Below are 24,976 nucleotides of genomic sequence, written 5' to 3'. Positions count from 1 at the left end.
ATGGAATTTTTCCCCCATGTTTTCACCTAGTAGTTTTACAGTTTCAGCTCCCATAATTAAGTCTTTAATCCATTTTGAGGTGCTTTTAGATGCAATTTCATTATTTTGTATGTGTATATACAAATTTCCCAATAATTTATTGAAAAGACTGTATAAGTTGCTTTTCTTATTGCTGTAACAAAATAACTAAATGAAACAACCTAAGGCACCTGTACACCAATGTTCATCGCAGCACTACTCACAATAGCCAAGCTTTGGAAACAACCTAGGTGTCCTACAACTGATGAATGGATCATGAAATTGTAGTAAATATGCACAATGGAGTATTACTCAGCCATAAGGACATGTGGTTTGAAGGTAAATGAATGCAAATTGGAGGACATCATATTAAGTGAATTAGGCACAATCAGAAACATAAAGGCCACGTGATTTCTCTCCTCTGTGGAAAACAGATCTAAAGATAAACATATATACAAAAACAAGCATGATCATATACAAACTCAGATGTAGAACATGTTTGTAACAGTGGAACTGCTCTATGGAACTCGGGGGAAAAGGGGACAGGGAAAGAGAATCAGTACTATCGCATAACATAAGATGTGAAGGTAGAGGATAAAAGGATGTGTATTGAAAGCCGTTGAAAAACGGGGGGGAGTGATAGGTAAAGGGGTAAGGAAGAGTAATGGAAGGGGTTGAATGGACCAAAGTGAAGTACATCCACAGCACGGGTACACTGAGACACCCCTTTGAATGTCAACTTAAATATTAATAATGAAAACAAGGACTGTAAAATAGGTACAGTGTGTAGGGGGGGTAACAGTGGGAGGGGAAGGGTGAAGGAAGGAGATTAAGGTGATAGTATATGGTAGATGGACTTCATATACCTATATGAAACAGAACTAAGAAACCTCTTTCAGTTGCTTTAAGTGGAGTGGGGAGGGGTTTAAGGGGAAAAGACGATGGGGACAATGTAACTAATGTACAATATAAGTTGAATCAAAATTTTCATTATGAACTCCCCCATGTAAAATGAATATATCCTAATAAAAATTTTATTTTAAAAAAGAAGGGGACTAAGGTAGAAAGAAGAAAAACAGAGATGAAACATTTCAGGTTATAATGTATATATACATGGAAATGTCAAAAGATGGGATACAATAGAGACACCTGTACACCAATGTTCATCGTAGCACTACCCACAATAGCCAAGCTCTGGAAACAACACAGATACCCTACAACTGATGAATGGATCAAGAAAATGTGGACTATATACACAATGGAGTATTACTCAGCCATAAGGAATAATGACATGCGGTGTGAAGGTAAATGGATGTAATTGGAGGACATTATGTTAAGTGAAGTAAGCCAGGCCCAGAAACACAAAAGGCATGTTTTCTCTCTTATGTCAAAGATAGATCCAAAGGTAAACATAGACATTAAAATCAAGCATGATCACATACAAACTCAGATGCAGAACATGTTTGTAACAGTGGAACTACTCTATGGAACTCAGGGAAAGAGAGAAAGGAAAGAGAACGATAGAGCATCAGTAATTTCACATACCATAATTATGTGAAGGTAGAGGATATAAGGATGTGTACTGAAAGCCGTTGAAAAACAGGGGTTGGGAGGTAAAGGGGTAAGAGAGAGTAATGGAAGGGGCTGAACAGATCAAAGTGAAGTACACCCACAGTGGGCATACACTGAGAAACCCCTTTGAACAACAACTTAAATATTAATAATGAAAGCCAGGACTGTGAAATAGGTATAGTGTGGGAGGTAACAGTGGGAGGGGAAGGGTGAAGGAAGGAGAGTAAGGTGACAGTATAAGGCAGATGGACTTCATATACCTATATGAAACAGAACGAAATAACCTCTTGCAATTGCTTTAAGTGGGTGGAGAGGGGGTTGAGGGGGAGAGACGATGGGGCAATGTAACTAATGTACAATGTAAGTCTAATCGGAATTGTCACTACGAATCACCCCCTGGATAATGAATACATCCTAATAAAAAATTTACTTAAAAAATAAAATAGAATTTAAATTAAAAAAAAAGAAGCAAGCTAAGGAAGAAAAAGATTTATTTAGGTCATGGTATCAGACGTTTCAGCCCATCACGACAGGGAGGGCATGGCAGAAAAGATTATTTCACAGCATGGCAACCAGGAAGCAGAAAATAAGGAAGGAACTGGGAACCAGCTGTAACCTTCAAAACTACACCCCTCACTCCAGTGGCCTACTTCCTTCATTTAGGCCCCATCTCCTAAAGTTTCGAGAACCTCCCAAAATAGCACCACCAGCTGATGACCAAGCTTTCCCTGTGGGGGACATTTCATATTCAAACCTTAGCACTGTCTTTTCCCCATTGTGTGATCTGAGAGACTTCATTGAAATCCACTGACCACAAACACTCAGGTTTATTTTTTATTCTTTTTTTTTTTAGTGGCACTGGAGTTTGAACTTAGGGCCTCACGCTTGCTAGGCAAGGCGCTCTACTGCTTGAGTCACTCCACCAGCCCTCAGGTTTCTGTTTTTACATAATCCTTTAAAAAATTTCTTTAGGGAAAGGGCTGTCGTAACTTCCCTTGGTATATATTTCAATGAGGAAGTCATTTCTTCCCAGAAGTTGTCCAACGTCTACTTTTCAGTGCACATTCTTGTTCTGACTTAGACAAAAAGCCAGTACAGGTCGACTTTTTATTTTTCCTCAAATAATAATAATAGGGTTTTTTTTAAATAGTTTTTTTAAAAAAAAAATGAAAACAAGACAGATATTCTTGAAAAAGCAAAATGTTGGTGATGAAGAACAGCTGCCAGGGAGTTCAGAGCGGAGTGGGTGTGACCATAAAGAAGCAGCACAGGGAGCCTTATGAGGCCAGGGAACTCCTGATTGCGGTGGTGGCTGCATGAAGCATGTTAAAGCTTAAAGGACTGCACAGCAAATGAAAAGTTCCATTCTATAGCGTGATAATTTAAAAAGAAAACATTTTAAAGGAAAAGAATTTTTGTACTGCATAGAACATATCTGGAAAGACACAGAAGGTGCACATTTCAGTAGTTTCCTCCAAGTAGGGCAAGTGGATAGCTGGAGAACCGGGGCTGGAGAACTATCCCTGTTCTTGCTTACCTTCTGTATGGTTTGAATTTTTTTGAGTCACAATCTCCCCATGTAGCCTAGGCTGGCCTCAAACTTACAATCTTCCTGCCTCTTCCTCCTAAGTGCTGGGATTGCAGCTGTGTACTACCATTTCTGGTTTTAAAAATAGATTTGTTTTGAAAGTTTAAATAAATTATGTCATTATATAAACCCAAAGTATACATTTAGATGTATCCTTGTCAAGCCACCACTCATGGCATATATATATAATATATAGCCTCCTCCTTCCCTCTGCTTATTCTCATCCCTCTCCCTTCTCTCCAGAGACAACTACAATTCTGACTTCTAAAATCACAAATTAGTTTTGGGTATTTAAAAAAATGTTATAAGTAGAATCTCACAGCTACGGCACAATGTAGATTCTTCTTGGCTTCTTTAATTCAATGCTATGCTTATGGGATTCATTTATATAGTGCTTTATTTCGGTGTGACATTTCACTGTATGGATACAGTAGAAACATTTTTTTCCATTCTTGTGTTGCTGGAGATTTGGGTTCCTTCCAGTCTTGGAATATTACAAATACTGTGACTGTGAACATTCTTGTATTTGTCCTTTGGTGCCCATATTTATGCATTTCTTTTGGATATTTACATATCTAGGAATGGAATTACTGGGGCATCTGAGAACTCTATGTTTAATATTTTGAGGCACTGCCAAATTGTCCTCCAAAATGGCTGAACCATTTTACATTCTCAGCAGCTATGTGTGAGGCTCCTGGGTTTTTATGTGCATCCTTGCTAACACTAGTTACTGTCTATCTTTTTATTATAGCCATCTTAGTTGGTATAAAGTGATATCTTATTGTGGGATTTATTTATTTATTTATTTATTTGTTTATTTATTTATTGGTGGTACTGGTGGTCCTTTTTGCTCTGGTTATTCTGAAGATAGGATCTTGCTTTTACCCAGGCCAGCCTGGAATGTGATTCTCCTATCTTCCACTTCCTCCCATCACTGGGATGATGGGTGCGGGCCACTATGCCCAACTTGTTTCCATTAAGATGGAGTTTCACAAAGTTTTCTGCCCAGGCTGTCCTGGAACCATGATCCTCCCTATCTCAGCCTTCTGTGTAGCTTGGGATGACAGGCATACACCACAGTGCCCAGCTATTTGTTAAGATGGGGTCTCATGAGCTCTTTGTTTGGGCTGTCCTTGAAGAATGATCTTCCCGGTCTCAGCCTCCCAAGTAGCTATGAATACAGGCATGAGCAATTAGCAACTCGTTTTTTTTTTTTTTTGAGACACAGTATTGCCATGTAGTCCAGATTGGCCTTGAATTTGTAATGCCTCCGATACCTGAATGCTGGGATTATGGGTGTGAACCACCCCACCCAGCTTCTCATTGTGGTTTTGATTTGTACTTCCCTGATGTTTACATATGTTGAACATCTTTTTATGTTATTGTTACTTGTTATGGGATGAATTGTGACCCCCTCCCCTCAAATTCATATATTGAAGTCCCAACCCCAAATATCTCAAAATGTGACTTTATTTGGAGATAGGACCTTTAAAGGAGTGATTAACTTAAACATGAGACCATTATTGGTGTCTTAATCTGATATAAATGATGCCTGTATAAGAAGAGAAGAGGCTAAGCTTAGTGGCACATGCCTGTAATCCTATCTATTCAGGAGGCAGAGATCAGGAGAACCACGGTTTGAAGCCAGCAGGGAAAAATAGTACATGAGACCTTATCTCGAAAAAAAAAAATCACAAAAAGTGGGCTGGTGGAGTTGCTCAAGATGGAAGCCCTGCGTTCAAACCCCAGTACCACAAAAAAGAGAGCTCTCTCAGGAGTACATGTGCACAGATGGACAACCATATTCTGTTAGTTACTTCTTCTTAGCTGTAACCAAAATATCTGAAAGAACACTTTAAGGAAAGAAAGATTTGGGGCCCATGGTTTCAGAGAGTTCAGCCCCTAGTTGTTTGACCCCATGCACTTGGGCAGAACTTCACGGCAGTGGACAAGTGTGGAGGAGGTTCTTCATCTCATGGTGGACAAGAAGCAGAGAGAAAGGAAAGCACTGACAACCAGCTGTAACCTTCAAAGACGTGCCCCCATGACCCACTTCCTCCAGCTAGGCCAGCCTCCTAAAGTTTCCAACACTTCCCAAAATAGCACCACAAGCTGAGGACTAATCATTCAACAGATAGGCCTGTGGTGGACATTTCATATTCAAATCACAGCATTCTAACCCTGGCCCTTAAAGGCTTACAGCCACCTCATACAGCAAAATGCATTTAGTCCATCTTCAAGAGTCCCCAAAGTCTTAATGGTCCCAACATTGTTCAAAAGTCTAAGTTCAAAGTCTCCTCTGAGACTCAAGGCAAACTCTTGGCTCTAAGCCCCTGTAAAATCAAAAAGAAAATAACATACTTCCAAGATGCAATGGGCACAGACTAAACATTCCCATTCCAAAATAGGAGAATAACAAGAAAGGATTGGATCAAAGCAAGACTGAAACTCAGCAGGGAAAACACTGAATCCTGTAGCTCCATGTCCAACCTCCACAGCACAAGATGGCATGATGTTAGCCCTGCTTCAGTAGCCTTGCTATTTGCAACCTCATGGCCTCTATATTAGTCTGGCTCCACTCCTTGTCTGTGACTTTCCTTGGCAGACTGTCCACATTCCTAGCATCTCCAAGCTTCCTAAGCTCTCCATTGCAGCTTAGGCTTCACCCTCACAGCTTCCCACATCACCCTCTGGGGAGGCCTGCAGGGATTTGTACCCTGTCACACAACACCTGAACTCCCAGGTCTTTCTTTGAAATCTCAGTGGAAGCCTCCATGACTTCAGAACTCTTAGATTCTGCATGATTGCAAACCCACCATCATGTGGACAAGGCCCAGGTCCACTGCCATCTCAAGTAGTAACTCGACCCACTTGGACCAGGACTACAGCACCCTCTGAGGGCCTGGGCACCAAAGCAGGGTGAAAGTAATCCTAGGGAAACACTGCCCTAGGCTGCTGTTTGCAAGCATGGTACCCTGGGGGCACCCTCTTCTCATGAAAAGTCTTTCAAATAAGTTTACTCTTTCATACCCTTTAATCTGAGAAGAGTGGGGTCTGACCAGTTCCTGAGATGCCCTCAAGGCATCTTTCCTACTGTCCTGATGCAAAGTAGTTGGCTAACCTCATAAGAAACCATACCTTTCTTAGCCACAATTTTACAGGGGCTTTTAAAACTAAACTGCAAGTTCTTCAAGTCTTTCTGTTCTTCTTTTTGCTCCTGATTCTCACCATAAACCTAGCTAAAAACACCTAAAAATAACCACGCCATCATCACCTTTAAACTCAGCCTCCCTCAGAGTCTCAGGTCATGGATAAAATACAGACGAGTTCTTTGGGAATGTAACGTTAATGGTTCTAGTCTAATTCTCAATGGAGTCCTTATTCCCATCTGAAACCTCATGATCCTGGCCTTCACTTTCCACATTCTTATTGGTGTTCCGGTCTTCTCAGCTTCCACCTGAATCACCCATTAGGCTCTGTTTACAGAATTCTAGGGCTTCTCTAGTCCACATCTCTAAACATTTCCAAATTCTTCCCACAAACAAGTTCCAGAGGCTTATAAACAACATAGTCAGGTTTAGTCACAGCAACAACCCCACTTCCCCAGTACAAATTTTCTGTATTGTTTATCTTGCATAGCTATGAGCAAAATACCCAAGATAAAGATTTATTTTAGCCCACTGTTTCAGAGATTTCAATCCGCGGTCCTTGGCTCCACTGATTCTGGGTCTGTGATGAGGCAGAGCATCATGGTAACAGAAGCGTGTGGAAGAAGAGGCTGCCCACCTCAGCACAGACAGGAAACAGAGAGAGAGGAAAGGACCAGGGACCAGGTATAACCCCCGAAAGGCACACCCCAGTAAGTGACTCTATTCCTGAACGGAGGCCCCACTTCCTCAATTTTCCACAGCCTCTCAAATAGCACCATCAGCTAGAGATGAAGTGTTTGGACTCTTAGGGGGACATTTCATATTCAAAAACCATAACACATGTGAAGAGACCATAAAAAAGTAGCCATCTACAAGTCAAAGAGAAAGTCCTCGGAATGAAACCAACTCTGCTGACATCTTGATCTTGGCCTTCCAGCCTTCAGAACTGTGTGAAAATAAATTTCTGGTAGTAAAGACACACAGTCTGTAGTATTTTGTTATAGCAGGCCTAGCAATTAAATATAGCTAATGAACATCTTTTCATATGTTTTTCATCTGTACATCTTCATGGGTGAAATATCTGTTCATATCTTTTGGGCATTTTCTAATTAATTGTGTGGGGGTTTTAGCTGTTGAGTTTTAAAGATTCTATATTCTAGATATGAGTCCTTTTTCAACTGTGTGATTTGTAAGTATCTCCCAGTCTGTAGCTTGTATTTTCATCTAATTCACAGGATGTTTCCTAGAGCACAGGTTTTTTATTTCAGTGGTGTCTAGTGTATCCATTTTTCATTTATAGTATCAAGATTTTGGTGTCAAATCTTAGAACTCATTGCCCAGATGTAGATTTTCAAGTTTTATGCTGTGGTTTTCTCTAAAAGTCTTATAATTTTATACTTGTCTGTGATTCATTTTGAGGTATCTTTTTTATTGTTAGATTTTAGCACATATTTTTCTTTTCTTTCATTTTTTAAATTAACAGGTAAAATTATATACATTTATCACGTACAACATGATGTTTGAAAACATGCATTGTGAATTGACTAAATATAGCCAGTTACCATATGCATTACCTCACATAGGGACTGTTTTTATGGTGACAATGCTTAACACCCACTCTCTTAGCACTTTTCAAGACTACTGTATAATATTAACTGTAGCCATTATGTTGTAGAAGAGATCCCTTGAACACAGTCATCCTATGTAACTGAAATTTTGTGTCTTTTGACCAAGATCTATCCATTCCACCCTCCCCAACCTTTACTCCAATCCCTAGTAACCATCACTCTACTTCTATGAGATAAACTTTATTGGAAATGAGATCAGTCTGTTGAAGAGACAGTAATACTCCCATGTTCATTATGGCATTATTCACATCAGCCTAGAAATGGAATCAACCTTAGTGTCCATCTTCAGATGAATAGATAATGAAAATCTGACCCATGTACTCAAAGGAATATTATCCAGCCTTTAAAAAGAAGGAAATCCTGCCATTTGCAACAACATCAATGCACCTGAAGGACATTGCATCAAGTGAAATAAGTCATGCACACAGAGACAAGTACTAGATGATTGCACCTATATGTGGAATCTAAAATGCTTGATCTTGGGGCTGATGGAGTGGCTCAAACGGTAAGAGCACCTACCTAGCAAGTGTGTTAAGCCCTGAGTTCAAACCCCAGAGCCACCAAAAAGAATAGTTGATCTCATTGTGAGTTAATTTTTGTATGAAGTTTAAGTCAAAGTTCATTTTTTGCCTCTGCCTCTCTAGTTGTTCCAGTCTTTTTGGAAAAGAGTATCATCTGTTTTTTTCCATAGAATTGTTTTTGTACCTTTGACAAAAATCAATTTGGCAGATGTGTGGGGAGTGTATTCACTTTCATTTTGAAAAGATATTTTTGCTGGATATCAAGTTCTAGATTACTTTTTTGTTTTTTGTTTCCAGCACTTTGACAAGATTATCCCATTATCCTTGGCTTCTATTGATTTTGTTCAGCTGTCAGTTTTATTGTTGTTCTTTTGAGGTTAATATGTCTGGCTTTTTTCCCTCTGCCTTAACCCTTAGCTTAAAAGTCTAAAAAACAATGTAAACTCTCTAAGGAACATTGTTTTTTAAAAAACAGAAAATAAAGTGAAATCACATCTAATACTCCCACACCAACATAACCACAGATATGCACTTATAGGTCCTAATCTCTGTAAGTTTCTTTTTTTTTATTTTTTGGCAATACTAGTGATTGAACTCAGAGCCTTATGTTTTGTAGGTAGGTGCTCTCCCACTTGAGCCACACTGCCAGCCCTCCTTGTGTTAGATGTTTTTTGAATAGGGTCTCTTGTTTATGCCCAGGCCAGTCTGGACTTTGAGCCTCCTGATCTCTGCCTCCTGAGTATCTAGGATTACAGGTGTGGGCCACCACACCCAGCTTGTGTAAGCATTTTTTTCTTTTATTTATATATGCATACAATGTTTGGGTCATTTCTCCCCCTTTCCCCCTGCCCCCTTGTGTAAGCATTTTTAAGATGATTAATTCTTTGATTTCTTGCTTTTTAATTCCACTCTCTTCTATCTGGTTTCTGTTGTGGCATCTCCAATTGCATTCAGTTTTCTTGTATTCACAAAAAAATGGATGTAAAGTATTGCAAACATCTACAGTTATGATTCTTATCTCCTATTCAGATTGGAAGAGCAAAGTTGTATTTTTTTTTGCTAACTCCTCACAGACCTGAATATGGTTTTGTATATACCTGAGAAGAAAAGTTACACAGAAGTGTATAATACATTAACATGAAGGCTAGTATCTCAAGCTTGGGGTGTGTCTCACTGGTAGACCACTTGCCTAACATGTGTGAGGCCCTGGCCTTGATCCCCAGCACCACAAAATTTTTATAAAAATATATATTAGTATCTCCACCATTTACTTTCTTAAAAAATTTTCCTACCTTTGATCATTTTATTTTTATACCATGATTCTGACTTCATTTTAATTTTTATTTTCCAGTCAATGATTTGGTTAGTTGAGCTCTCTCCTACCATTTTTAGTGTTGTTCTTGTGCCAGTAGTAATTCTTTTATGGGTTATTTGTAAGTTTTTCCTCCATTTTAGATAAACATTTGAAAAAAATTTCCAGTACCTTTTGGGAGTTTAAATACTATGAATCCTTAGAGTGATTTCTAGGAAGAAATGCATTTTTCTAACATGCTGAGGGCTTCCAGAGTAGCACAATAAGCTCATTTTTACTCAAATGCACAGCAGCCCTCACGCTGGAAAAATAACATGAGCTGCCCATGGCAGCCATCAAGTGCCACCACTCCCTGGGATTCAAGCAAAGCCACTGCTCTATTCAGTTTCACGTCCAGGGAGAGCCTTTAGACAGCTTCCCCAAGTCGATTAGGAAATGGGGCATTCCAGAAGATGGACAAAGACAAAGTGAAATATTTCAGCAACCTCCAGGAGAGAAGCTGTGAGCTTTACTTTCTTTAGCTATTTACCTGACTGCTTTTTATGCCAAATCTCCAAGGATTTCTCCTAGACGTGTGTGGGGCTAATGTCTGTGTTTTGAAAGGCAAACCATTATGCACAGTCCTTATTAAAATCCAGTTTTATCTAATTTTGTTCAGTTTTCAGAGTAGTTTCATTATATAACTAGCCATCCAGTCCTTGTTCCTCCCAAACCCTATAGGCTAAAACATGTCCTCATTTTACAGATAAGGATACAAGTCACTTGCCCAAGACAGTACAGATATTACATGCTGGAACGGGGACAAATACCCAAGTCAGGTCTCCTGAGGCCTTGTGTACTTTCCTTCCTATCACACAGCCCTCATCTCAAAAAATAGTAAATCTCAAAGCCAGGCACAGTGACTCATGCTGTTGTGGGAGTTTCCTAGCTGAGATAGGAATCTCTGAGGCGGATTAGCAGGAAGCAGCATTTTATTGTGCCAGCACAGACTCAGCGGACTCGTGTCCAAGGGCTGAGCCCCGAGAATAAAGGGGTCTCACCTTATATACCCTTGCCAAGCAGGTTACAGAAGCAAAAAGCAAAGCTCAACCCATATATGGCTGCATGTGACTTCATTGGCTATTCTATTCCCCCAGTGTTATGTGACCTTCATGTATCAATTCTTTAAGTTTTATCTCTCTGCTTTGCTGTCCCCTTCCCCTGGCTCGTTGTCAGAACACAGCCTGTTTCTTTTCTGGTCTCCCCTTTCTTGCCACAATGCCTGTCACCCCAACTATGCAAGAGGCTGAGATTGGGAGGATGGAGGTTCCAGGCCAGCCCAGACAAAAAGTTAGTGAGACCCCATCGCAACAAGAAAAACAAACAAACAAAAGCAAGGCATGGTGGTACGTGCCTGTCATCCCAGCAACAGCAGGATGCACAAAATAGGAGGACCAGGGTCTAGGCAGGCCTGGGTAAAAAGCGACACACTATTTCAAAAATAACCAGAAAGAAAAGGGCTGGGCTCAAGCAATAGAGTTCTTGCCTAACATGTGCAAAGCCCTGAATTCAAAACTCCCAGTATCACCAAAAAGACAGTAAATATCCATTAGTGAAATCTGCTAAGTTTACAAAAGAATAACATTTTATTGTATGCGGTTTTTACATAGGTAAATGGTCAACAGTTTCCCAAGAATGTGTTGGTAATGAAGCAAATTTGTGCAGAGGATGTTTTCTCTGTTAGCCCCAAGGCAAAGCCCCTACTCCCAGGCTAATGATTTCACTACATGGTGTTCAGGAAAATGCTCCACACAACTGAAAGTTCAATGTAGAATCTGAATTTAATAAGCCAGGCAGAGAAAAACAAATGCCACATGTTCTCGCTTGTACGTGAAAGCTAAAATGTTGATCTCATAGAATTGAAGAGAATAATCGTTACTAGAGGCAGAGAAGGGTGTGGGGTGGGACATCAGAGAGAGGGTGCTTAAGGAGCACAGGTGTGGAGCTGGATAGGAGGAATAACTTCTGATATTCACAGGAGGATAACTATGGCTGACAACTGATTTCAAAATAGCTGGTAGAGAGAATTTTGGATGTTCCCATCACAAAGAAATAATATATGTCTGAGGTGACAGGTATGCCAGTTACCCTGATCCTGTCATTACTCATTACATACATGTGTTGAAATGCCACACTGTGCCCCACTAATACGCACAATTACTATCCATCAGTTTAAAAGTCTATTAATTTAAAAAATAATTCAAATTTAAATTGATTGTGTTCCCTAGGTCCTCAGAAGAAAGGTGAAGAAATTGAAATGTGCCCCCTTTCTGCCTAGTGCAGACTGAAGTTGGTTCAGGACTCTGACTCTGGGAAACTTTTCTAAGTTTTGGGGGATTCTAGGTAGAATTTTCATACCTAAGTCATATTGATAATTCACCCTTCTCCTCAGGACTTCTCACCAAAGTAGCTGTGTACACAAGGAGCAATGATAGAACAATAAGCAAAATGTTTATTAATAAACACTTAATTTGAGAATTCAGTATAGGGTTAGTAACCTCATCCTCCTCTCTTTCTCTCTTTCTATTCTAGAGTGCTCTGGGTTTCTTTTAACAGACAGGGTTTCACTATGTCGTCCAGGCTGGCCTTGAACTCCTGAGGTCAAGTAATCCTCCTGCCTCAGCCTCCTGAATAGTTGGAACCACAGACATGCACCACTTGGGTGCTCTAGTTTTAAAAAGTGGATTGAAGTGCTGGAGGCATGGTTCAAGTGGTAGAGCACTTACCAAGCAAGATGAGGCCCTGAGTTCAAACCTCAGTATTGCCACACAAAAAAAAAGATTGGAAAATGCATCTTAAGAATACTCCCACCGAACTTAGTGACACATGCCTGTAATCCCAGCTATGCAATAGGAGGACCACAGTCTAAGATCAGATCAGGCAAAAGCCAGAGACCTTATCTGAAAAGCAAAAGGACTGTGAGCATTGCTCAAATGGGCAAGTGCTTGGAAAAAAAAAGAAAGAGAGAAAGACTACTCCCCTCTGGATCTGAAAAGCTGAAGTCTTCAGAACAAATTTGGCCTGACCCAATAATCCAGCAGCAAGTGCAATGGCGTATAGAGTGACAGATGTATATCATTTTTCAGTGTACCTCTGCTCACACTTAACATGTGGTCCAATGATTGATTTCAGACCAATCAGATTAGTAACTGCCCTGTAGAAAGACTGAAGAAAGGTACATATGAATCACAGGGGAAAGGATTTGCTAAAGCATGGAGAGAGAGTTAATAACGCTTCATGCATGAGGCCCTGAGTTCAAACCCCGGGCCCACCAAAAAAATAACGTTTCATTTCCCTAATATTAGAGACAGAGTACACATATGCCTACCAGGGAGGGGTTGAGCCCAATGCTGGCTCCCTCTCTTGGGTTGCCACGGTGATGAGAGAACAAAGAACAAGTGACAGCAGAAAGAGAAATTCATTGCCACCAAGAGATCCAGTCCTTCAAGAAGGAAATAACAAGATTCCCCTCTGAGCAGAACCAAGCTTGGCAGGGCTTCTGTGTCATGTGGAGGCTCGAGAGGGGGTCTCTGGACACCATGATTTATTCTCTCAGCAGTGCTCTTGTTGCCAATGTGTGCGAATGACAATGAAGCCTGCATTCTCCACCCTGAGTCATGTCAAGTGTCACTGAGAGTTTTGGGTTATTTATTAGCACACTGCTTCCCTCAAGTGCCTGCAAACAGATGCTGCCATCAAGACCCAACCTGATGATACCCGTCAACATTTCCCAGTCTTTGTGCTGACTAGAGACCTGGCAGTTAGGTCCAACAGGAGCTGAGTGGCTAAATTGAGCTGGCTGTAGGCACAGCTCATTTCTTAGCAGCGCACATCGCCTGGATGAAGAGAGAGTGTTCACCTCGCTTCCAGCCTGTCATCTAACCTTTAACCTCGTGTTTTTGAGATGTGGCTATTCTGGGTTACCTGTCCTAGCAACATGCTAGGTGAAGAATCATAGTTGGATAGTTGACTGGGATACATCCTTGCCCTCAGAAGAAGCAGGAAGTGGGTTCTCAGTGCAGTGATGCAGCCTTTGAGAGTAAACCACATTCTCCGCACTAATGCTGCACATTTAGCCAGAGCTTGGGGCCTTGAGCGACTGCAAAGGAGGGGAAAGCACCAGACTCAAACCTTAAGATTCTGGGCCCTAGTTCTGAATCTCGTGCTGACTTGCCTTGTGATTCTGGAGCGAATCATTTCTCTTCTCATCATGCTCAATTTCCTCAGTGAGTAGGAAGAGAATCAGATGAGACCATTGATGTAAACTGGTCTGAAACACAGCAAGAGCTGAGCACCTGTGTAAAGCCAGCTTCTGAGCATTCACAGGAGATTGAAGAACAAAGGCGTGCAGCCCAAGACTCTTGAAAGACGTGGAGAAAAGTCCATGTCTGGCCCACAAGTCTCACGAGACTACTGCCAGTGCTTCCCTTGGGAAAAGACAGTGGGCACGGTGCCACCAGGAACCTAATAGAGCTAAATGAGAAAGACAAGAGAAGTCATTTGTGACTACTGATATTATAGCATATGTCACAACCAGAACAGTCATTAATATACATACACGCGTGTGTATGTATACAGTATGCATGCATGTATGCACATATAAATGGATGTATATAAGTATATATGCAAATGTGATATATATCACTATAACATGCCAAGTACGCTAAGCCTTTTACATGTATTATCTAATTGAATCCTTACAATAATACTGTGGAGTAGGTATTATTATAATTAACCTTAATGGCTAATTTCCAGACCGGGGATGTACCTCAGTGATCTTGAGTGTTTTAAAAGCAGTATTTGGATCCAGATTTAGTATGATTCCAGAGCCTGTCCCCATAACCACCAAGCACTAAAAACTGTTAGCCCTAAAATCTTCAGATCCAATGTCTAGTGCTGTAAGTTTACATCTTAGTCACTAGAGGGCACTGCCTCTCCTGCTGTTTGTGGGCACCAGTAGCACAGCTGAGAGCTTGGAGCTGGCTGACTTCTAGAAGAATCCAGGGCCTGATTCCAGCTGGTTCTTGGGCTCACCCTCACTCTTTTTTCATCCATGCTTGGCCTCAGGCATCAGGTATCACCAATGACTGGAATGGAAATGCCTTTGTTATGACAGTTCACACATGTTCTCTGTGTAGGCTGTAGGAGGCCAATGGCAGCTGCCTGCTTTCAGGGCTCTTGGGGTTCTCCGAGGGAATGAGGTAGGACCCAGTGGGGCCAGAACTCTGTAGTTACCCTGTGTTAATACTGACTATTGGCAGGTCACTCCACCTCTCTGAGCCTGTTTCCCATCTATAAGCATAAAGATAGCCTCCCTCACCCTGCTGGGTTTTGGTAAGGCTCGTTGTGGACAAAGTGAATGGGGTGCAGAGCACAGCTCCCACACACCACAGAGAGCTCAGCAGTCAGCAGTTCCTCCCACTCAGCCACCCAGAACAAAGAAGGGAAGCCAAGGCCCAGGCCACTCTGAGGCAGCACAACACTGAGGGGCAGGAATAGGATTCTCTCATGGCCCCAGCCCAGGGTAGGCCTGTGCCCAAAGCCCAGGTTCTGTGGCAGCCTGCCGTGCCTAGCAGGAGGCCCCCAAATGTCCCTCCCTCAGTGACACCTTTCAGTGGCCTTCAGTCTTTCCTGGCCCCCAGCCCAGAGTTCTTCATATCCTCTGACTCACTTCCCTCTAGGCAGAACTTAAACCTTTTCTCCTTTGCCCTCCCACAAACCTAATCCTTCACCAAGTCCTGTTGATTCCACTTCCTAAAGGCACAAAGTCCCAGAATCAGAAGCCTTGAATCCTATATCTGCCACTTTCCCGTTAACATAACCGTGGGCAAGTGCTGTCATCTCAGATCCTGGCTCATCCATTTATTATTTGTGTGACCTTGAGCAGACCCCTCAATTTCTTCGTCTATCAACCAGGACAACAATCATGCTTACACTTGGGGTTGTTGTAAGGATTAAACGAGGTAATACATGTGAAGAAACTGGCACTTACAAGGTGCCATAGATTACCAACTGTGTCATTTGGGGCAAGTTTAAAAAGAAACAAAAAAAAAACAATGTAAGCCTCAGTTTCTCTAACTGTACCAGTCCTTCAGGGTATGAAAGGAGTTAGGCCGTATAATGTTCCTAGCTGGGTTGTCTACTAGGAGTTCAAGAGCTATCAGTTCATCTTTCTAGTCATCCTGTTGTCTGTTCTCCTCTAGACAGGGACTGGGACCCCAGTGGTGTTACAATCACCTACTGGCCTACCCCCAACTGTGCTTTTGTGATTATCTAGTGGACACTTTGTCTCCTTTCTCACTGGACACCTTTTGTAAAATGATGGTCTTAACTTCCTGTTTTGACCTCTTAAGGGCCTGGCTTTGGTTACTGTGTTTTTGGTTTATCCCCAGCTTGCAAGGCTTATGGCAGCCTCCCCACAAGTGCACAAATTCAGATATTAAAAAACTGTTTAGCTTTCTCATTCATAAATGGGGACAGTAATTGTGACTATCTCCTGCAATTGTTGGAATTACAGTGCCATCTGAGATAATGTTGAGTAGCAAGTACCTGGCAGAGTGAATGTTATAAATACTTCTTACAGAGCACTTATTCTTTGCTGTTCTTTGTTTTTTGTAGTGCTGGGGATGGAACCCAGGCCCTTGCACATGCTAGGCAAGTGCTCTACCATTGAACTACATCCTCAGCCCCCTAGCAGTATTTGCTGTTTTGTGCTTTGTTTGTTCTTTGGTAGTACTGGGGTTTGAACTCAGGGCTATTGCACTTGCTGGGCAGGCGCTGTGTGGCTTGAGCCACTCCTCCAGCCCTTTGCTGGGTTTTTGTATCTGGGTTTGTGTGCTTGCATGGAGGTTGCTGCAAGCCTTTGCAGCTGGGGTAAACCAAAAACATAGTAACCAATACCAAGTTCTTGAAAAGTCAAAAAGAGAACTTAAGTCATAGAACATGTTTATGAGGAGGATTGGTCACCAGGGAACTAGGCAGGAAAGGAAACACAATGTCTACCCACTAAATAACTTCTGTAGGTACAATTGTGAGGAGGGGATGGGAAATAGGCATTGGTAACAGGGACTGGAGTAGGGGCAGAGGGCTTTCTGTGCCCAGAGGCAGAGGAGAAATCTGCAACTATTTCAATGAGCATGTGTTGGGTGGGGTCAAGTATGGTATAATAAAGAACTACAGAGGCTATAGTGAGAGCATTGAGCCAGAGAGCTGACCATAAGTCTCAGAGTGCAGAGGACAAGTGAGAGCCAGCTATCACTGGCACCTATGGGATTTAAACCCAAGTACATTTGTTTGTAAAGCCCATTCTCTTAAAGCAGTATTAGTATCTGGCATACAATAGGTGCTCAATAAATATTTGTTTAGTGAAGGAATTAAAACTCCTGCCACTTTCTGGAAAGTTTTCTCCCTCCATCTGATCCTTCAAGGTCCAGCTCAAATAGTCTCACCTTAAACGATGTGTTCTCTCTATGTTGTTTTGTGTAGGGAGGAGGAGGGGGAGGCAATCAGTGGGAAAGTATTGGGCACTAGGATGTATTGGCCACAGTTGGGTGGAGCTGGAGGAAGATTCTAGGTTTTGCACAAAGATTTTTCTCCTGAGTTTGTGCACTAGAGTAGAAGTTGCTTTAAGGGAACTCACACTGGGCTCTGAACAGTGAATTCCAATCACTGAGCAACCACGGGAGGGGTGAAGATTGGAAGCCATTTCAGGACAGGGGAAGAAAGTAAGACAAGATGTCTACACAATACATAACAGCACATGTGCAGTAAAAAAGGAGGGTGAGGGAGTGAGAAGAACTCATTCTGAGTTAGGAATTACTGCTCCAAGGGTTTTAAGGTTTTAAGTCCCTGAGGATTTGGGGATTTGTAATTCTATGCTATATAATACTTTAAAACCAAGGATATTGGGATTCCAAGGATTTTAAATCCCTATAACCTATGGCATAAGGACTAAAGCAATTTTTGAGCTATGAAATGCTGGGAGCTTAGGGTCCAAAACAAGGATTTTAAACAGAACATTGGACATGTTAAAATACTAATTAATCCCCACCCTTCAACTAATTCTTGTTTTGATCATTGGGACAGTGGTTTCCAAACTGTTTTCTCCCACAATCTGGAGACCCCTGAAAGTGCCACACAGAAGGAGGTGGAGAGAGTTAGTTTATAGAAGAAAGGGCAACACAGGAGGGATGCTGAGTCCCCCATTTTGACTTCACCAAGACAGCTCCATTTTTTATCTAATTTACATAATGGACTTATGCATTCAATTCCAAACAGGGTTTTCCTGATAAAGCATGAAAAATAAGTTTTAAAACTTTTGTCCTAAGGCAAAGGCACTCAAAAATCTATGAGCTGCCATTTGAATGTAAAGAGTGGTCCAGGAAGACACACAGGCCTCTGTTGTTTTTAATTTCTTTAATTTTTCCCTTCATTTTTAATGCAGATAAATGCTGCAAAAAATACTTTGACTAGTAAACCATCAAATGATGCCAGAGAACTCAGGTAAAGAGGCCTGACAGGTCCATTATTAGTTAAATGAAAGTTATTAGCTCACTCAAGTCTATAAATTCACTTCTTTTATAAAATTAGTAATAGCAGCTACTATGAGTAGTAGTACTATAACCACTTTAATCAATTGAGTGGTTTTACTATTTGTATTTGCCAGGGCCTGAGTTAAGTAAAATATATACACATACATCTATATGTATATGTATTTGTGTGTATAGATAGATAAAGATATAGATACAGAGATAGAGCGATAAAGAAGGCAAGAGAGAGAAATACTGGAGCTCAGAGTGGATAAGCACCTTGCCCAAGGTCATACAGCTAGCACAAGAGAAATTCCATCTTACTTACAAGCAGAAACAGAATGAACTAAAGGAATTCAAGCGGTCAAAGATCAACTGCCTACCAGCCTTAATTAAAGAACAAGACTAAATTTTGACCAGTAGATGGCACCAGTGTGTGAGTTTGGTGGCCTGCTAAAGGGAAGTCCCAGGGAGGGCACAGAACTGAAGCAGCTTATCTCAACTTGAGAGAGGAAGGAAGGAAAACATAGCCATCATTCTCCTCAATAAGATGGCATTACCCTCTCCCCTGTGCAGCTAAGCAAAGACATAGGGGAGTGGGCAAGTGAGGGAACAGAGCTACTTTGAGAACATCTGAGAATTTTTTCCTTCAATATTTCCTAAGCACCTTCTTCACAAATCTGGCTGTGTGCTGTGCTCTGAAGTCATATGGGGCTATCAAACACAGCCTCATCTTCCCACATAGGAAGGGATGCAGATGCCATGGTGGGGAAGGCTTGGATGTGGGGGAACCCAGCCTGGTGAGAGAGAGGCTTTCCTTAGGAGGACTGTGTGAGCTGCTTCTGTTGGATGAATGGGAGTTTGCAAGACATTTGAAAGTGGAAAGGCATTGTAGCCATGGATTTAGAGTCATGGAGGTATTAGAAAGTGTGCCACATTCAAGGTCAGGCAGTGGGAATTTCAAGTGTTGAGAGATGAGTCTGAAGAGTTAGGCAAAATCAGATGATTGGAAAGCCTAGAACATTTAAAGACTTGGTTTGTGAATATATAGCAATGTATCAATGCATATACATGGTTTTTTCCTAGGTAGAGAAGCGATAAATTCTCAAGGGGATCTGTGACAAAAATAACAGAAAACAAAAAACCCACAGATGAACAAACTATAAGCCCAGCTGTTGGTGAGGCAAGGGCATGACCTGGTTTGATTCAGTGGACAGTGTGCAAGACAAATTACAAAAGGCCATGTAAGAAGCAAGAAACAGAGTTGAAGGGTAATTCGGGCAGAGGCAAACATGGAGGCCTGAGCTGTGATAGACACAAAGAGAATGGAGGAGATAATAAATAGTGACAGGATTTAGTAAAACCCCAGCACCCCTCCTCACATGCACAAAGTCATCTCCAAGGTCTTACCTCTTACCTTCCTCCCAATCCCATCCCCTACTCCCAACATTCAAGCTGTCCTTTGGGGGCTTTTTTGTTCTTTTTTTAAGTTGTCCTTGAAGTTTAATTAAGCCTCATTTCACAAGTTGACACAGAGGGCCTGGCCCCATACTGGGTCCCCAGTCCTGTGTTCCAGTGGAGAAAAATCTGTCAACTGACCTCAGGTAGAGCAGTGAATTGGCCTTGAGCTGGTCTCTGACCCCCTCCCCCAACACACCCATGGCCTCACAACATGGGCAGAGTTCAGTTAAGAAATCAGCATAGTTCCAAGAAAAAGGCAAACATCATCCAGTTTATTTTTCTCCTGATTCATCTCATGCCAACACACAGACTTGAATGAATAGCAAGCAGTGTGTTGGGGTCCAAGAGCAAGCAGATTCTCTAGGTACCTACTTCCTTTCCTGCCAGACCCATCAGAAAGGCACCCCAATTTTGCTTGGATCTGGTGTTGGTATCCCTGAGATGAAACCACAAGTCAGGCTTTCCATGGGGAGACCTGACTACGCAGTCACCTGGGAAGATTGAGGGGTCAAAGGGCCCTGAGGAGTGAGTGCTCCCCTCTGTAGGGCATACCCTGTCCTGCTCTACTTCCCCGGGGGTTGGGGGGTGGCTCAAAAAGCAGGTTTTCCTTACCCTAGAGCTCCTAGGACCCTTCCACTGCTGACACACGAGCGGCCCAGGCAATGAGATGACAGAGGCCAGGGCTCACAGGCCAGTAGGGGAAGCTGGGCAGCTTGAGGACACAGTTTCCAGTCCAGAAATCTGTGCTTGGAGACTCTTGGCTAATCAACACCCTTAGGAACATGTCAGGTATACTGAACCCCAGTCTGACTGGGACAGCTTCAGTTTGGACAGGTCATGGGAGGGGAAGGGAGGTGAGCTATGGCCCTGTGTGGTGCTGACCCTGATATCCTCACACACCCTTCTGGCCTTTTTTCATTGGCCTCCTCTTTCTTCTCCTCCTCTCCTTCTTCCTCTTCGTCCTCATCCTCCTCTTCCTCTTCACTGTCAGAGTCCTCGTATAGGTTGATAGTAGCCTGGACAGGGAAGTGATTCAGTAAAATCTCCCCAGCACTATACAGGTAGTCATAGGAGCGGGATTTAGGCCAGAAGAGCCTGTGAACACAAAAGACACCTAACTTAAACAGCTCTCAGATGTGCAGGGGCCAATAGGACTGAGAATGAAGCTGTCCCCTAAACCCTTTCTCTTAGCTGCACTAACCGGGTCAGAGGAAAGAAAGAAAGAGATCTTTGTAACAGAACCTTTTGAATTGTTACAAAATGACCCCAGGAAGAAAGGTCACCTCTGGTGAGCCTACAGCTGTGGGGCCTGTGTATCAGTTATCTATCAATCCTGGCCCTAATCCTACCCCACCCCCCAGCCTAGGAGGCTTCTTGCCAAGAATTCTCCAGCCCTGTGCCTCCTATCTCTTCCCACTAAGGATTCCTTCACTGCTGAGTGCAAAGGAGCTCATCCTTGGGGGTCACTGACTTTTCCTTCCAGGGAAAGTAACCTTGGCCAAGCAAGTCCCTTAACCTCTCTGAATGTCGGTTTGCTCATCTGTGATGCAGTGCCTCTTTCCTCATGCTTCATGGAATTGTCCTGAGGACTTAAAGAGCTAATGGGTCCATGTCAAGTTCTGAGCTTTGTGCCAGAAGCTTACCTGACAGGGTGATGGAACTCAGACTCAGCCTTGGTGGCCTCAGCAGCTGTTGTCCCACAAGCAGCCTGTCCAAAGCAAAAGCTAGCATGTGGCCCAAAGTAGAGGGCTAGATATGGCCTCCTTCATATCAGAGGTAGAAACCTGCAGGTAGAGTGATCTAGAAGAGACCTAGACATTTCTGGGGTCCAGCCACCTCCCAGCCCTGCCCTGCAAGCAGCAAGGGGGTCTATCTTGGATCTGGTTGGAAAACAAGTGGACAGAGTCCTAGAGTTTGTTTGCTTTCTTGCCCCTGTTCCAACACCCATTTGGAGACTTTCCAGGGGACAGAGTTCTACTGGAGCAACAAAGATTCAAGGAGGTGAGGTGGGAGTACACAGAGGCAAGGTGCCAGGAGATAGGGATTCAAGCACCAGCTCTGCCACACACTTGCTGTGGGGCCTTCCCCGTTCTGAGTCTCGGTCTCCTCATCTTTCCATTTGGCACAGAAACATTGGGCCTACCCTCCTCCCACGGAAATCAAATGCTAGCAAAGCTGTAAGGATGCTTCCCTGGAAATCTGCAACCCGGGACTGAGGTCGGAGGCTCTCTGGGACAGGACTCGGCCAGTGTGAATGCACATGGCTCTGTGTGCCTGTGAAAACATGTCATAGTGATTCAAACTCACCCAATCCACCAGCTTCCTCATCTGCCTTGGGGGGTCATTTGTGGAGCACAGCCAAGGCCTCCAAAGACAAGATCCTCTAGGACAAAGTAGAGAGATCAATTGGTTGGATGAAGAGATGGAAAAATGGGCTCTCTGAGATACTAGAAAAGGCCTGCAAAAAGCTTGACTCATGACCATCTGCTACAGGATGCTTTTCTCAAATCCCCCAAGTCCAGTCCAGGAAAGTTGGCCCTTCTTTCTGCTTCATTGCTCTTGTCCTATTGATTTGTGGTTGCCTATTTGAACTTCTTAAGCTCAGAGACGTTTGATCATATCTGATTCCTCAGTACCTAGCACAATCGTTGATACACAGTAGGTGCACCAGTAAGCGTTTGTTGAATAGAAAATGTTTGGAGGAATGAATGAATGTTGGATGGATAATGTCTTGCCTCCTATGTCCTGCTCCAAGAAGTAGAGCTTAGAACCCTACTATCTTCCTGAAATGGAGACATGGGCCATAAATATTTCTGGGTCCATTGCTTCCCCTCTAGACTCACAGAGGTAAGAAAAAGGCAAATGGTAATGTTATGGTGTGACCAGAAAAAAAGGCCACACCCAGTCAAAGGCCTCTTTAGACTTTGGCCCTCTTATCCCAGCACTCTCCACTTCAGTCTAGTTTCCACAGTCTGGGTGTTCATGGCAGTTTCTTCCCTGTGCCCCTCAGTAAACTGTGCAACCTGACCAGTGAGAGTCTGGCCACTAGGCTTCACCTTCAGCAATTCCCACTATCCCCTCGTCCTCTCCTGCTACACAAGGGATCAGTTCAGTGAAAAGCCAGATGAAATATTCCAACCAAAAATGTGGAGGGAGGGCTGCAAGGCCACTGCCTCTTCCCTTCATAGAGAACAAAGGCACAGTGGGCATCTCAATCTCTTCCCTCTCCCAGGATCCCCTTAAGCCTGAGCTCAGGTTGCCAAAGGCCACATTCCACTTACCTATCACTCCCAGGTACTTCTTGTCCAGAAGAGAGAAGTGGCGATGGGTGTGACAAGCCAGGGAGTGCCTGAGGGACTTGTGCTAGGGCAGGAACTAGGGCCAGGGCCAGGGATGGCTCAGTGGCGACAGCAGCAGGCTCCATCCTCAGGACACCAAACAGGAGGGTTTTGGGCTCTCTTACCCCTCAGAACCTTCTGCTGGCTTTTAGGCTGTCCCCCCAGAGACCCTTTTATAAGCCCTGCCTGAACTCATCAATTATTCTAAGAGTATGGGACAGGGATGTAGGAGTGGGGAGAAGATTTAGGGAGGGGGCTCAAGGAGGGAGAGCTGGGTTCCTGGGTGTGAAATCTCTCCCAATTGAATAAACAGGGTGGCAGTGGGGGGTGAAGGGTTTGTTTTAGCTCCAAGTCAGAAAGGAAAACAAAGAAGGAGCAAATTTCACACCATTTCTGTGAATTCCCCAAGCAGTATCAAGGCCTAAGAGGGGAAGGAGGGGAGCTCATTAGCACCCGAAACCACCTAGGGTTGTCAGGACAGAGGACTGGGTGGACAGGCCTTTAGCAAAGCTGGTTCCCAGTGATAAGAGACAGTTGTCCCCTCAAGAAGAGTGAGGGACTCACCTGCTATTTCAGCTCAAATCTCAAAGACATTGCCAGGTGGGCCTGGTACAAGGTGACTGCCATTTAAGCATGTCATTGGGGTCAGGAAAAAAGGAGGCTCTGGGTGGAGCAAGCCCAGTTGCCTGTGGAATAAACTTTCAAGTCTTTTAAATCCCCCGACCCCTTCATAGTTTACTTGCAAAAGTGTCTGAACCGCACCCCTTGCCTCAGCAGTAGTGGTGCAGTGAAGGAGAGCAGGCCACAGGCTGTTCACGGGGCCTCTGGGGCAGATTCCAAATCTCAGAGCAAAACTTCCAGTTTAGGAGCCAAGATGCTGGGGGCAGGCAGAGTTCTGCCTGGCACTAAGCTACCAAAGGACCATTCCAGGCCTTGGTTCTCTCACCTGAGATGAGGGTGCTGGCCCAGTAGTCCCCAAGGGCCCTGCCAGCCTGAACACTCTGTGACAGGAGCTGGGTAATAGGTACTGGACCTGAGCAAGCCCAGAGGCTTGAGCTCAGTTCTGGCCTTAGCTAGCCTTCTGGGCCTTTGCCAAAAAGCTTCCAATTACAACTATTGGCAGGCACCTTATGCTTTAGAGGTCTCAAAAACATTCCCCCTGACCTCAGTGTCCAGCACCAGCACAGATTTAGTGTCTTGGAAATTTATCATAGCCTGGTTTGTAATGGTCAAAAATTAGAAATAACCTCAATGTCCAATCATAGAAAACCAGTTACATTAATCTGGACAAACCCTTGCAACCAAATACTAAACAGACACAATCATGTTCTAGGAAGTATAATTATCAACATGGAAAAAGAAAAATATCAGACATTAAAATACTCATTTGATTCAAGGGCTCCCCTTTAATCTGTTCACCTATCCCTCACCTCCGCACCACTTCAAATTTCAGCCTCACTATGTTCTTTGAAGCAAAGAAAAAAATGAAAGCAACCTAAACGTCTTACTTGTAAAAGCTAGTTAAATAAATCATTGAACTTTTAAACAAATTCATAATAAAAACAATAAGTAAAATGTTAATATATTCAAGAGTGAAAAACATAAGCTTCTAAGATATTAGGGGATGATCCGATTTTAGTGAGAAAAAAGTGTGGAATGTACAGTATGCAGAGAATAAAGACTGGTTAGAAGAAAGGATGTTACAATGGTCAGTTCTGGGAGTAAGAAAGAAGATGGATTTTTACTTCCTTCTTTATACTTTTCTGAATTTTCTAAAAAGTTCCACAACTGAACTTGTTTTTGTTATTTGGGTAACAAAAAG

General features: G+C 42.9%; 1 protein-coding gene across 2 annotated transcripts; it reads right to left on the bottom strand.

Annotated features, from left to right (window-relative positions):
* Positions 1–13,138: 13,138 nt before the first annotated feature.
* Positions 13,139–24,209, bottom strand: Ripply1 (ripply transcriptional repressor 1). Of its 2 annotated transcripts, XR_012444330.1 has the most exons (5): positions 23,098–24,209; positions 22,124–22,199; positions 21,460–21,524; positions 20,429–20,911; positions 13,139–14,300 (listed from the first exon to the last, which is right to left on the bottom strand). XR_012444330.1 is itself a non-coding variant. In XM_020167193.2 (4 exons), exons 1-4 carry the CDS (start codon positions 23,238–23,240, stop codon positions 20,638–20,640), a joined length of 558 nt encoding a protein of 185 aa, XP_020022782.1. In that variant the 5' UTR covers positions 23,241–24,209; the 3' UTR covers positions 18,796–20,637. The 2 variants fall into 2 exon arrangements, 1 of the variants encoding a protein (XP_020022782.1); XM_020167193.2 differs by lacking the exon at positions 13,139–14,300 and having other exon boundaries at positions 18,796–20,911.
* Positions 24,210–24,976: the final 767 nt, after the last annotated feature.

Source organism: Castor canadensis, chromosome X (assembly GCF_047511655.1).
Source record: "Castor canadensis chromosome X, mCasCan1.hap1v2, whole genome shotgun sequence".
NCBI classification, from domain to species: Eukaryota; Metazoa; Chordata; class Mammalia; order Rodentia; family Castoridae; genus Castor; species Castor canadensis.
This window is presented reverse-complemented; position numbering and strand designations above follow the sequence as displayed.